This window comes from Heterodontus francisci, chromosome 20 (assembly GCF_036365525.1).
Source record: "Heterodontus francisci isolate sHetFra1 chromosome 20, sHetFra1.hap1, whole genome shotgun sequence".
Classification (NCBI taxonomy): domain Eukaryota; kingdom Metazoa; phylum Chordata; class Chondrichthyes; order Heterodontiformes; family Heterodontidae; genus Heterodontus; species Heterodontus francisci.
The window spans coordinates 67,658,453-67,672,837 of NC_090390.1; the positions used below are offsets into that span (position 1 = coordinate 67,658,453).

General features: G+C 45.4%; 1 protein-coding gene across 1 annotated transcript in view; it reads right to left on the reverse strand.

Moving 5' to 3' along the window:
* atp6v1ba (ATPase, H+ transporting, lysosomal, V1 subunit B, member a) overlaps window positions 1–14,385 on the reverse strand; it is a 100,920-nt gene that overhangs the window by 58,103 nt on the left and 28,432 nt on the right. The window contains exon 3 of the mRNA XM_068052979.1: window positions 12,083–12,181. Coding sequence (XP_067909080.1) covers window positions 12,083–12,181 — 99 coding nt within the window. The remainder of the gene's footprint in view (window positions 1–12,082; window positions 12,182–14,385) is intronic.

The following is a 14,385-nucleotide window of genomic DNA, read 5'->3' on the forward strand; positions in this document are numbered from 1 at the left end:
CGAGGTCACCAAGGTACCCATTACAGCAGAAGAGACCGAGGGTACCTGCATCGGGTCAGTCCACGACCTACAACAAATGTACCTGGAAAGATTCGCACCATAGGAAATTTCAAAGGCGATGTCACACTGCACCTCAGAGAGGATGCAATTCCGTCAACTGACCCTCCCAGAAAGCACAACGTGCACATACAAGGAAAGCTCAAGTGCATGTTAGATGACATAGAACACGATGGGATCATCCATCGTGTGCATCATCATACAGATGGGTGCAACTCAATTACACGTATACTGAAGGAGGGAGCAACCAGGGTGTGTCTAGATACGGGTGTCTAAACCTCTCCCTAAAGAGATGTCCCCACAAGATTCCGACATTAGAGGAATTGAATCCCAAGTTCACAGGAACCAAATTCTTTTCCAAGTTGGATGCTAAACATGGATATTGGTTGGTGCACCTAGCTAAGGAATCACAAGAAGCCACCACCTTCAGGACACCATTTGGAAGATACTGTTTCCAGAGACAACCTTTCGGCTTAACTGGACAGAATTATAGAAAACGTGCCTGGCTGCATATTGTTACAAGTGTTTCCATTTGGTGTTTTTGCCTGCAAAAGAAGACCCAGCTCAACACACTCTTTTGAAAAGAAATCATGTATCTCCAATGTGTCGGATTCCTATTTCCTCCTGTATTTGAAGAAACCCTCCATGTTTAAAGGATCTTTTGCATCAAATATGTGGGAAGTGAAACCTCCGTTGCTGCATTCCTGCCCCTATTTGGAGCCTCTGTAGCTACATCTCTCGGAAAGCCTACCCAAACTGATCAACATCATCACCCGGAAAGAACTCTTCTAGGAAGATCCCATTGTCAGTAGTCAAGACGCATTTGGAACGCCTAACCAAAACAAAGGATACCTTTCCATACTTTATTTTCAGCCTAAGTGCTTTTTTTTTTTACTCCCTGTTTCTTTTTAACAGTTGTAAGCAAAAATCCCTTTTACTTTTTCCAGCGTAACCGGTTGTGCGCGCGTGGGGGGGGGGCGTGTAGGATAAATAAGGGGCTTTAATATTTCAATTTGTGTGTATGTTTTACTTCATTATTGGTTCGCACTTGGTTTACAATAAACTGTTAACTTTGTTGTTTATTAAAGAAATCTGGTTGGTGTTTTATTCTGGGGAAAAATATTGACCGTAACGATAAGTGGGAAAATTTAAATATATGTTGTGACCTGTGGAGAAGTGGGACTGAATTAACGGTGCACGCCTCCCACCTCGGTCGTAACAATATGCATTGCCGATGACATTGCGGTAATGGGCAAAACCAAAGAAGAACATGATCAAAATATCCAGTCACTGATGGAAGTAGCTGTCGTGGAGGGCTCATTTCTAACAAGAAGTGCCAGGTGAATGCAAGTCAGATCAATTTCTTTGGCTCCATTTATTCCAGTCACGGAATCTGTCTTGACCCAGGAAAAATCAAAGATGTAAGGCCAATGCCTATCCCATATGACAAGCAAGACCTCCAGAGATGTCTTGGATTTTTCAACTTTTTGGCACCATACATTGCAAATTTGTCTGACAAAGCATCATCGCTGAGAGAGTTCTTAAAGAAAGACATAACATTTGTATGGCAGGAGGACCATCAGCATATGTTTGAGTCTCTCAAACAAGCATTGTCAGTAGAAACCTGTACCCTATAGTACTACGACCTAAGGAAGATGACAATCCTGGTAGTCGACGCTTCAATGAAAGGGCTAGGAGCGTGCATCCTACAGGATGGCAAACCAATTGCATTCGGATCCAAATATTTATCCTCAGCACAATCCTCTTACTTAAACATGAGCGTGAACACTTTCACTGGTGTTTGGGATCACAGGATTCCACACCTACCTATTCAACAAGCAGTTCACGGTGGAAATTGACCACTGGAGATGATCTGGCGCAAACTACTGACAAGTGTACTACCTCGACTACAGCGGCTCTTAGTGAAAGTACAGCAGTACAACGGACAACAAAGTACAACAGACGTCTGCTACAAACCGGGTACCAAAATGGTCACCTCGGATACACTGAGTAGGTTGCCAAACCCAAGCAAGAATGAAGAAGTTCCACTGGATCTACAAGTGGACAGCATGGAGATCAAGGTGGAAGATGTGCTCAAAATCATTTTATTGCATTTTGGTCAGCACAAATGTGACCAACTGCAATCAGAAACAGCAAATGACCCATAACTGAAGGCACTGTGGAGTCATTTGAAGGCTGGCCTGACACGGTAAGAGATGCCAGAAACCCTCAGATGCTTTTGGCCTTACATAGATGAATTCAGTATCTCAAGAGGCATCACCTTCAAGAGAAAACAAGTGATTGTGCCCAAAGCTCTCAGAGAGGACATCTTGTCACAATTTCACTGAGGTCATATGGGCATAGAGCGAACAAGACGCCTGGCATGAGACACTGTTTACTGACCAGGGATAAATAGTGACATTGAAAGGCTAGTGGGTATGTGTGAGGCATGCTAGAGCCACCAGCCACAACAGCACAAAGAACCTCAAGACCCTCATGAGGTTCCGTCAGCCCCTTGGTCCAAAATCACCACTAGCTTGTTTTCTGTTAATGGAGAAGACTTCATCTTAGTCACTGATTATTTCTCCAAATTTCCAATTGTCAGACAAGTAAAAGACACTTCAAGCGCAGTCATCACAGACACATTGAATGCCGTATTCAGTCTATTTGGTGCAGCTGAAATCATTTCTGACAATGGACCACAATAGACAGGTAACCCTTTCAGGGATATGTGCACCAAATGGGGCGTAAACCATGTGACTTCCTTACAACATTACCCTAGATCTGTCTTGCTGAGCGAATGGCGCGCACAGTCAAGTCACTTTTTTTTAATTCATTCATGGGATTTGGGCGTCGCTGGCCAGGCCAGCATTTATTGCCCATCCCTAATTACCCTTGAGAAGGTGGTGGTGAGCTGCCTTCTTGAACCTCTGCAGTCCATTTGGGGTAGGTACACCCACAGTGCTGTTATGAAGGCAGTTCCAGGATTTTTGACCCTGCGACAGGGAAGGAACGGCGATATAGTTCCAAGTCAGGATGGTGTGTGACTTGGAGTGGAACTTGCAGGTGGTGGTGTTCCCATGCATTTGCTGCCCTTGTCCTTCTAGTTGGTAGAGGTTGCGGGTTTGGAAGGTGCTGTCTAAGGAGCCTTAGTGCAATGCATCTTATAGATGGTACACATTGCTACCACCGTGCATCGGTGGTGGAGGGAGTGAATGTTTGTGGATGGGGTGCCAATCAAGCGGGCTGCTTTGTCCTGGATGGTGTCGAGCTTCTTGAGTGTTGTTGGAGCTGCACCCATCCAGGCAAGTGGAGAGTATCCCATCATACTCCTGACTTGTGCCTTGTAGATGGTGGAGAGGCTTTGGGGAGTCAGGTGAGTTACTCACCTCAGGATTCCCAGCCTCTAACCTGCTCTTGTAGCCACGGTATTTATAACGCTAATCCTGTTCAGTTTCTGGTCAATGGTAACCCCTAGGATATTGATAGTGGGGGATTCAGCGATGGTAATGCCATTGAATGTCAAGGGGAGATGGTTAGATTCTCTCTCGTTGTAGAGATGCTCATTGCCTGGCACTTGTGTGGCGCGAATGTTACTTGCCACTTATCAGCCCAAGCCTGGATATTGGTCCAGGTCTTGGTGCATTTCCACACGGACTGCTTGCAGTATCTGAGGAGTCACGAACGGTGCTGAACATTGTGCAATCATCAGCGAACATCCCCACCTCTGACCTTACGATTGAAGGAAGGTCATTGATGAAGCAACTGAAAATGGTTGGGCCCAGGACCCTAACCTGAGGAACTCCTGCAGTGATGTCCTGGAGCTCAGATGATTGACCTCCAACAACCACAACCATCTTCTTTTGCTCTAGGTATGACTCCAATCAGCGGAGGGATTTTGCCCTGATTCCCATTGACCTCAGTTTTGCTAGGGCTCTTTGATGCCATACTCGGTCAAATGCTGCCTTGATGTCAAGGGCAGTCACTCTCACCTCACCTCGAGTTCAGCTCTTTTGTCCATGTTTGAACCAAGGCTGTAATGAGGTCAGGAGCTGAGTGGCCATGGCGGAACCCAAACTGAGCGTCACTGAGCAGGTTCTTGCTAAGCAAGTGCCGCTTGATGGCACTGTTGATGACACCTTCCATCACTTTACTGATGATTGAGAGCAGGCTGCTGGGGCAGTAATTGGCCGGGTTGGACTTGCCCTGCTTCTTGTGTACAGGACATACCTAGGCAATTTTCCACATTGCAGGGTTGATGCCAGTGTTGTAGCTGTACTGGAACATCTTGGCTAGGGGCACGGCAAGGTCTGGAGCACAGGTCTTCAGAACTATTGCCGGAATGTAGTCAGGGCCCATAGCCTTTGCAGTATCCAGTGCCCTCAGTCGTTTCTTGATATCACGTGGAGTGAATCGAATTGGCTGAAGTCAGGCATCTGTGGTGCTGGGGACTTCAGGAGGAAGCCGAGATAGATCATCAGCTCTGCACTTCTGGCTGAAGATTGTTGCAAATGCTTCAGCCTTATCTTTCGCACTGTCGTGCTGGGCTCCCCCATCATTGAGGATGGGGATATTTGTGGAGCCACCTCCCCCAGTTAGTTGTTTAATTGTCCACCACCATTCACGGCTGGATGTGGCAGGACTGCAGAGCTTAGATCTGATCCGTTGGTTACGGGATCGCTTAGCTCTGTCTATCGCATGCTGCTCACGCAGTTTGGCACACAGATAGTCCTGTGTTGTAGCTTCACCAGGTTGACACGTCATTTTGAGGTATGCCTGGTGCTACTCCTGGCATGCCCTCCTGCACTCTTCATTGAACCAGGGTTGGTCTCCTGGCTTGATGGTAATGGTAGAGTGGGGGCTATGCCGGGCCATGAGGTTACAGATTGTGGTTGAGTACAGTTCTGCTGCTGCTAATGGCCCACAGCGCCTCATGGATGCCCAGCTTTGCATTGCTAGATCTGTTCAAAATCTATCCCCTTTAGCACGGCGGTAGTGCCTCCACGTTGCTTTCATTGATCTCACCAAAGCCTTTGACCTCGTCAGCAGACGTGGTCTCTTCAGACTACTAGAAAAGATCGGATGTCCACCAAAGCTACTCAGTATCATCACCTCATTCCATGACAATATGAAAGGCACAATTCAGCATAGCGTTGCCTCATCAGACCCCTTTCCTATCCTGAGTGGCATGAAACAGGGCTGTGTTCTCGCACCTACACTGTTTGGGATTTTCTTCTCACTGCTGCTCTCACACGCGTTCAAGTCTTCAGAAGAAGGAATTTTCCTCCACACAAGATCAGATGGCAGGTTGTTCAACCTTGCCCGTCTAACAGCGACGACCAAAGTACAGAAAGTCCTCATCAGGGAACTCCTCTTTGCTGACGATGCTGCATTAACATCTCACACAGAAGAGTGTCTGCAGAGACTCATCAACAGGTTTGCGGCTGCCTGCAATGAATTTGGCCGAACCATCAGCCTCAAGAAAACGAACATCATGGGACAGGACGTCAGAAATGCTCCATCCATCAATATCGACAACCATACTCAGGAAGTGGTTCAAGAGTTCACCTACCTAGGCTCAACTATCATCAGTAACCTGTCTCTCGATGCAGAAATCAACAAGCGCATGAGAAAGGCTTCCACTGCTATGTCCAGACTGGCCAAGAGAGTGTGGGAAAATGGCGCACTGACATGGAACACAAAAGTCCGTGTGCATCAAGCCTGTGTCCTCAGTACCTTGCTCTACGGCAGCGAGGCCTGGACAACGTAGGTCAGTCAAGAGTGACGTCTCAATTCATTCCATCTTCGCTGCCTCCGGAGAATCCTTGGCATCAGGTGGCAGGACCGCATCTCCAACACAGTAGTCCTCGAGGCGGCCAACATCCCTGGCTTATACACACTACTGAGTCAGCGGCGCTTGAGATGGCTTGGCCATGTGAGCCGCATGGAAGATGGCAGGATCCCCAAAGACACATTGTACAGCGAGCTCGCCACTGGTATCAGACCTACCGGCCGTCCATGTCTCTGCAAACGCGACATGAAGTCCTGTAACATTGATCACAAGTCGTGGGAGTCAGCTGCCAGCGATCACCAGAGCTGGCAGGCAGCCATAAAGGCGGGGCTAAAGTGTGGCGAGTTGAAGAGACTTAGCAGTTGGCAGGAAAAAAGACAGAAGCGCAAGGGGAGAGCCAACTGTGTAACAGCCCCGACAACCAATTTTTTCTGCAGCACCTGTGGAACAGTCTGTCACTCTGGTATTGGCTTTTCTAGCCATTCCAGGCGCTGCTCCACAAACCACTGCCCACCTCCAGGCGCTTACCCATTGTCTCCCGAGGCCAAAGAGTGCCAAACACGATGGAGGGTATCCTCAATGTGAAGACGGGACTTGGTCGTCACAAGGACTGTGTGGTGGTCACTCCTACCAATACTGTCATGGACAGATGCATCTGCGGCAGGCAGATTGGTCAGGACGAGGTCAAGTATGTTTCCCCCTCTTGTTGCTTCCCTCACCACCTGCTGCATACCCAGTCTAGCAGATATGTCCTTTGGGACTCGGCCAGCTCGCTCAGTAGTGGTGCTACCGAGCCACTCTTGGTGACGGACATTGAAGTCCCCACCCAGAGTACATTCTGTGCCCTTGCCGCCCTCAGTGTTGCCTCCAAGTGCTTTTCAACATGGAAAAGTACTGACCCATCAGCTGAGGGAGGGCGGTAGGTGGTAATCAGCAGGAGGTTTCCTTGTCCAAGTTTGATCTGATGCCATGAGACTTCATTGGGTCCACTGTCCATGTTGAGGACTCCCAGTGCAACTCCCTCCTTACTGTATACCACTGTGCCACCACCTCTGGTGGGTCTGTCCTGCCGGTGGAACAGGACATACCCGGGGATGGTGATGGCAGTGTCTGGGACATTGTCCGTCAGGTATGATTCCATGAGTATGATTATGTCAGGCTGTTGCTTGACTAGTCTGTGGGACAGCTCTCCCAACTTTGGCACAAGCCCCCAGATGTTAGTAAGGAGGACTTTGCAGGGTCGACAGGGCTAGGTTTGCTGTTGTCGTTTCCGGTGCCTAGGTCGATGCCAGTTTCATTTCTTTTTATTGACTTCGTAGTGGTTAGATACAACTGAGTGGCTTGCTAGGCCATTTCAGAGGGCACGTAAGAGTCAACCACATTGCTGTGGGTCTGGAGTCACATGTAGGCCAGACCAGGTAAGGACAGCAGATCTCCTTCCCTCAAGGATATTAGTGAACCAGATGGGTTTTGACAACAATCGACAATGGTTTCATGGCCATCATTAGACTAGCTTTTTAATTCCAGATTTATTAATTGAATTTCATTCCACCTTCTGCTGTGGTGGGATTTGAACCCATGTCCCCAGCGCAATACCCTGGGTCTCTGGGCTACTAGTCCAGTGACAATACCACTCCGCCACCACCTCCTTATCCTGAAGTGCAGGACAAAGAAACATGATTTTCATGGTGCCCTGTTACACCTCAGAGATATGGGCTTACTATCACTCGCAGAGATCATGTTTGGCAGACAAGTGAGGACGACTCTGCCAAGCCACTACCTGTCCAAATTTTCTGAGATGCAGGAGACACTGCTCGAAAAACAGGGAAGAATGATGTTGCTGCATGACCGACATACAGGGGCGGAACTATCTCAGCTACAGGTAAGACAAAAGGTTAGGGTCATACACCCCACTAGGAGAACATGGCATCCCGCAGAGGTACCCAAAATTTGCAGACAGCCTAGGTCCTATGACATTACAACACCTAGCGGAGCAGTGTTGAGAAGAAACCACAGCCAACTAAGAAAAGTGTGCAGTAATCCAATTGCGCACAGCAGACTCGAAAAAACATACTCCGATGAGGGCTTGGCGGAATAACAGGACACCAACACAGCAACAGCTGCCTGCAAACAAAAACCAGCCAAGGATGACATCCCCAGAAGGTTATGCCATAACCAGATCTGAAAGAGTTGTCAAACCCACCGAAACGATATGTGGACCATTAAGCTGCTGCATGTGTAAAGTTCATAATCTTTGTACCTGTGTAAATAATTTTGATGTTATCTAATGTGTGTTTTTACTTTTTGCATACAAGACTTATCTTTGGAAAGAAGAGGGGATGCTTTATGATTGCCTTTAGGAGTGATATCCCTTTAAGATCGGAGTATGGTAACGAGCTAAGTACTAGGACATAGTCATGTGACTTGGAACCAGAGTCACTCTGCAACTGTAACACTTACAGGCAGGTTCTGTAAGTAGTTAGCTCTGTACTGTGTATAATAGTTAGCTGTAATAAACCTGTTTGAGACCTTCAACCAACTGGACTCCACACATCTCATTTATGTTGCATCAGACAACATAAATGAACTCATTACATGGTGGCAGCTCAGTACACATACCAGAGGTGGTCAGGCAAGTTTAGAGAACCTGCTATTGCAGGAAATGTACAAGGGATGATGAAACAGATTGGAATGGAAACACCAGGAAACAGTGCCACAGAGGTTGACTATGAAGGCGGCACAGTGGAGGATGATTGTATGGTCAACTGTCAAAAGACACCATGATATCAAGGAGGCTCACTTACATATGTAGGAAATGTGGACTTTTTCTTGTGAATTTTATGTAAGCTTTTGGTAAATTAAGAGTTAATTTTACATGTGTACCTAACTGAAAAAAATGCTACTTGCACAGTTTGAGTCAACCAGAAACACACTGTGATGCGGACTAATAACATGAGCAGATAAACGTGAAAGAAAAGAACAGATATCGAAACTCAATAACAAGTTGTGGTCTAAATGTAACAACAGGATGAGCTTTCGCCAGAAATATATGAACTAATGCACCTCAAGGTTATAATGGATGGTTTGTGCACCAAGCACACATTGTTTTGCGTATACATGAGATGATGATTAATACATAAACTGAATAACGTATTGACAAATGAAATGGCAGGACCATTCAAAACAGCGATATATATGGTCCTGCCTGATTGGTTCAATCAAAACAGCGATATGTATGAACCAATCAGTGCACGGCAAGTACACGAGTATGGGAGGAGCCACTTCTTTTCTTTCTTTTGGGCCTCCTTATCTCGAGAGACAATGGATACGCGCCTGGAGGTGGTCAGTGGTTTGTGAAGCAGCGCCTGGAGTGGCTATAAAGGCCAATTCTGGAGTGACAGGCTCTTCCACAGGTGCTGCAGAGAAATTTGTTTGTCGGGGCTGTTGCACAGTTGGCTCTCCCCTTGCGCCTCTGTCTTTTTTCCTGCCAACTACTAAGTCTCTTCGACTCGCCACAATTTAGCCCTGTCTTTATAGCTACAAAGAATAAAGGAACAGAGCTGCAGAGGTTTGTTGCACAGATTTGAAGATGACAAAGGTAGAGACAAGAGAAGAGGCGTCACGAGCCATCTGACACTAGAGCCAATGGAGAGTAAAGGACTAGGATACTGAGTGCCCTAGATTTGTTAAGTATTGCTTTTTGCCTTAATATATCATCCTGAAATCACTACATCAGGTGTCTCCTTGTCTGAATTCTTATTGTCTGGTCCAAGAACAAATTATAAATGAGGTTCTAAATCTTACACGATGAATTGAAAATAGTTCAGCCTAGTTTTTTTTGAAATCAGAAAATTGAAAAATGACAACTTGCATTTACGTAGTGAAAAGTAGTAAAACGTCCCAAGGTGCTTCACATGAGCATTATCAAATGTAATTTGGCACCAAATCAGATAAAGAGATATCAGGACTTGACCAAAAGCTTGGTTGAAGAGGTAGGTTTGAAGGAGTGGCTTAAAGGAGAGTGAGGTAGAGAAGTGAAGAGGTTAGGGAGGGAATTCCAGAGCTTAGGGCCCAAGTGTTGAAGGCACGGCCACCAATGATGGGGAATGAATGAAAGAAAATCAGGAATGCGCTAGACGCCAGAATTGAAGGAACGCAAAGATCTCAGAGGGAGGAAGTCATGGATTCAAATTTTAAAACTGAGGTGTTGCCAGACTGGGAGCCAAAATAGGTCAGTGAGCACAAGGGTGATGGGTAAACAGGACTTGGTTCAAGTCAGGATATGGGCAGCAGAGTTTTAAATGAGCTCAAGTTTATGGAAGGTGGAGGTTGGGAGCTGGCCAGGAGAGAACTGGAATAATCTTTAGAACCCCTGTTATAGGCTACCAGTAACTCTCTAATTCAATTCCTGATCTTGGGGAGTGAGCTGATCTTAGTGGGATGATAGTAAGAGGCACTGCCATTGGCTTCAGCAGCTTAGGAACATGGGGAAAAATCTACTCAAATTCTTAGACTACATTAGAGTACTGTGTGTAGTTTTCAGTACCATACCAGAGAAAGGTAATTAAACCCAATGCCAGTAAACTACAGTTGCGAGGCAAGACTTGAGATACTATGTCTACTTCTACTGGAGCGGATACAGAGTGAATAGGGTACAGTATGCTCCTCCAGTTAGAATCCGCTATGAAGGACAATAATTTAAAAGTGTCAGAGGATGAGAAAATTGGTTGAGAGATTTCTTGAGTGTTGTTGGAAACCTGGAATGCATCAGTGTAGAGTGGTGGCAGAAGACACAATTGTATCTTTGGAAATTTGGACAGAATTATGAAATGCAGAAAGATAGAGCGATATGAAGAGCAAGACAGTGAAATTTGTTTTGGATTGCCCTAGCACAATGGAACAAATGGCCTCATTCTGTACCAACAACCCTTATGTTTCTTTGTCTAGGCTTCAGGAAGGTATTGGACGATAACTGGTTGAGGAACCAAACCATTTGAGTCAGTATCTTTAGGCTTGGAGAGATAAGATAGTCTTGCAGAATAGATATGGTTGGATGTTTGGATTTGAGGTTAACTTTCTGTTGCACAGCTCAGCAGCGTTCAATAATGCAAAATAATGGTATTTGCAGGCAAATCCAGAGCACCAGTCCAGGGAATGGATACAGCCACTAGATTACATTGGTGGGGACCCAATCACTTAGTGAACGTGCTGTAAAACTAATCCATGGAGACAAAGAGGATTTCATTTTTAATCCTTCATCTTTGATGAGCTAGCTGATTTCAGCAAGAGCAGGAATGATAACACTATCCCTTTAGGACCTCAGATTAAGGTTAAAAATTGGTTAGAACATCCACTGGAATGTTGAAAATTGTGCATTCAAGTAGAACCCTTGGTTCTATGGATTCTACCCACAATTGAACAGTCAGCTTGCATTGACTATCCAGGTTCATAATGCATGACCCATTTAACAAAAGGTGCCAGACCGATGGAATCACATGCCAGCATAAATCTCTGCATTGGGAAAAGGCTGGACAAAAACAGGAAACAAAAAATTTAAGGAAAAAAATTGGTGGTGGCAAACAATGCATTCTACGAGACATGGAAGCAATGTTAAAGGTTAAAAAGGTTGGAAGCTTTTTTTAAAAAAATCATTGAGCAGTGAAGATGGAATGAAATAAGTACTGTATTTTAAGTTACAAAATTGATATGTTTAATATAGATAAAATGCTTTGCACAAAACCAGACAAGCAGAAAAAAAATGAACACCCACTCATGAATTCAGACATTAGGAAGACAGCATTAAATGCTGCCAAAACATTCAAGAAAGTATAGGTACATTTCTAATTCAACAGGAAATGGGAGGTCATGGGCTTAGTACCAAAACAGAAGGGAGATTGACATTTTACAGATCCATTACATATACTAGGAAAGGCAAGCCAACTAGAATGGTTGAACTGCCTTTTCTTATTCCTAGTTTATATTATGCTTGGAAACAAATACACTAAACATTAAAACAGATCATCGCAAGTATTTCTTTACATAAGTCATTCCATGAATGAGTGATGGGGGTTGGATTGCTACTTCAAAACTAAGGTCTTATACTATGGAGACACTGACATTTTAGGAAAAATCCTAAAAAGTTTTGCAAAATAAAGTTTTCAGAGATGAAATGATAGTCAATTAAATTTACTGAGCATTCATTCCAACATTATAAATTTCAATATAAACCCCTACCTGTACTATAGCCTTACTGCCACTAACTTCCAGAACCTGTCCACTTCGGATGGAGCCATCAGGAAGAGTCAGATGCACAATCTCTGCATACCTTGGAAACTGATCACAAAGAAACAGGAACCCTTTAATGTTTTAGCTGAGAATTCATACAAATCCAGATAAATTACATGCCTCTACCAAACAGTTTTAATCCAATATTAACATTCTATAGTTCCATTTCCACAGGGTTGAAAGAATTTACTAAAAACACATACTGTGCATACATACTATGCTGCAGACTGTGTAACTGAACTTTTATAATATCTTCTTGATAAATATTTAGATCAAGAAAAAATTTCTCATGGATTTTCTTTTTAATTAATTCATGGGATGTGGGTGTCAATGGCCAGACCAGCATTTGTTGCCCATCCCTAATTGACCCTGAGAAGATGGTGGTGAGCTGCCTTCTTGAACTGCTGTAGTCCATGTGAGGTAAGTACACCCACAGTACTGTTGGGAAGGCAGTTCCAGGATTTTTGACCCAGCAACAGGGAAGGAACGGCGATATAGTTCCAAGTCAGGATGGTGTGTGACTTGGAGTGGAACTTCCAGGTGGTGGTGTTCCCATGCATTTGCTGCCCTTGTCCTTCTAGTTGGTAGAGGTCGCGGGTTTGAAAGGTGCTGTCTAAGGAGCCTTGGTGCGTTGCTGCAGTGCATCTTGTAGATGGTGCACACTGCTGCCACTGTGCGTCGGTGGTGGAGTGAATGTTTGTGGATGGGGTGCCAATCAAGCGGGCTGCTTTGTCCTGGATGGTGTCGAGCCTCCTGAGCGTTGTTGGAGCTGCACCCATCCAGGCAAGTGGAGAGCATTCCAGCACACTCCTGACTTGCGCCTTGTAGATGGTGGACAGGCTTTGGGGAGTCAGGAGGTGAGTTTCTCACCGCAGGATTCCTCGCCTTTGACCAGCTCTTGTAGCCACGGTATTTATATGGCTAATCCAGTTCAGTTTCTGGTCAATGGTAAACCCCTAGGGTGTTGATAGTCGGGGATTCAGTGATCGTAATGCCATTGAATGTCAAGAAGAGTTGGTTAGATTCTCTCTTGCTGGAGATGGCCATTGCCTGGCACTTGTATGGTGCGAATGTTACTTGCCACAAGCCTGGATATTGTCCAGGTCTTGCTGCATTTCGACACAGACTGCTTCAGTATCTGAGGAGTCGCGAATTGTGAACATTGTGCGATCATCAGCGAACATCCCCACTTCTGACCTTACGATTGAAGGAAGGTCATCGATGAAGCAGCTGAAGATGGTTGAGCCTAGGACACAACCCTGACGAACTTCTGTAGTGGATGTCCCAAAGCCGAGATGATTGACCTCCATCAACCACAACCATCTTCCTTTGTGCTAGGTGTGAATCCAACCAGCGGAGAGTTTTCCCCCCGATTCCCATTTTCAGTTTTGCCAGGGCTCCTTGATGCCATACTCTGTCAAATGCTGTCTTGATGTCAAGGTCAGTCACTCTCACCTCACCTCGAGTTCAGTTCTTTTGTCCATGATTGGGAAACGTTACTTAAAGGGATGACAGTAGATAGGCATTGGCAAACATTTAAAGAGCGCATGGATGAACGGCAACAATTGTTTATCGCTGTCTGGAGCAAAAGTAAAACGGGAAAGGCAGCCAAACCATGGCTTACACGGGAAATTAAAGATAGCATTCGATCCAAGGAAGAGGCATATAAATTTGCCAGGCAAAACAACAGACCTGAGGATTGGGAGCAGTTTAGAATTCAGCAAAGGAGGACCAAGGGATTGATTAAGAAGGGGACAATAGAGTACGAGAGCAAGCTTGTGGGGAACATAAAAACTGACTGTAAAAGTTTCTATCGGTATGTGAAGAGAAAAAGAGTGGTGAAGATAAAAGTAGGTCCCTTACAGTCAGAAACAGGGGAATTTATTATGGGGAATAAAGAAATGGCTGACCAACTAAATGCATACTTCGGTTCGGTCTTCAAAAGGAGGACACAAATATCATACCAGAAATGTTGGGAAACACAGGGCTCAGTGAGAGAGAGGAACTGAAAGACAAACAGCATAGAAACAGGCCCTTCGGCCCACCGCGTCCATGCTGACCATAATGCCCATCTATACTAATCCCACCTGCCTGCATTAATTCCATATCCCTCTCGGCCTTGCTCATTCAAGTACCTGTCCAGATGCCTCTTAAATGTCGCTACTGTTCCTGCCTCCACCACCTCCTCAGGCAGCTCATTCCAGATACCCACTATTCTTTGTGTGAAACATTTACCCCTTTGATTCCCTTTA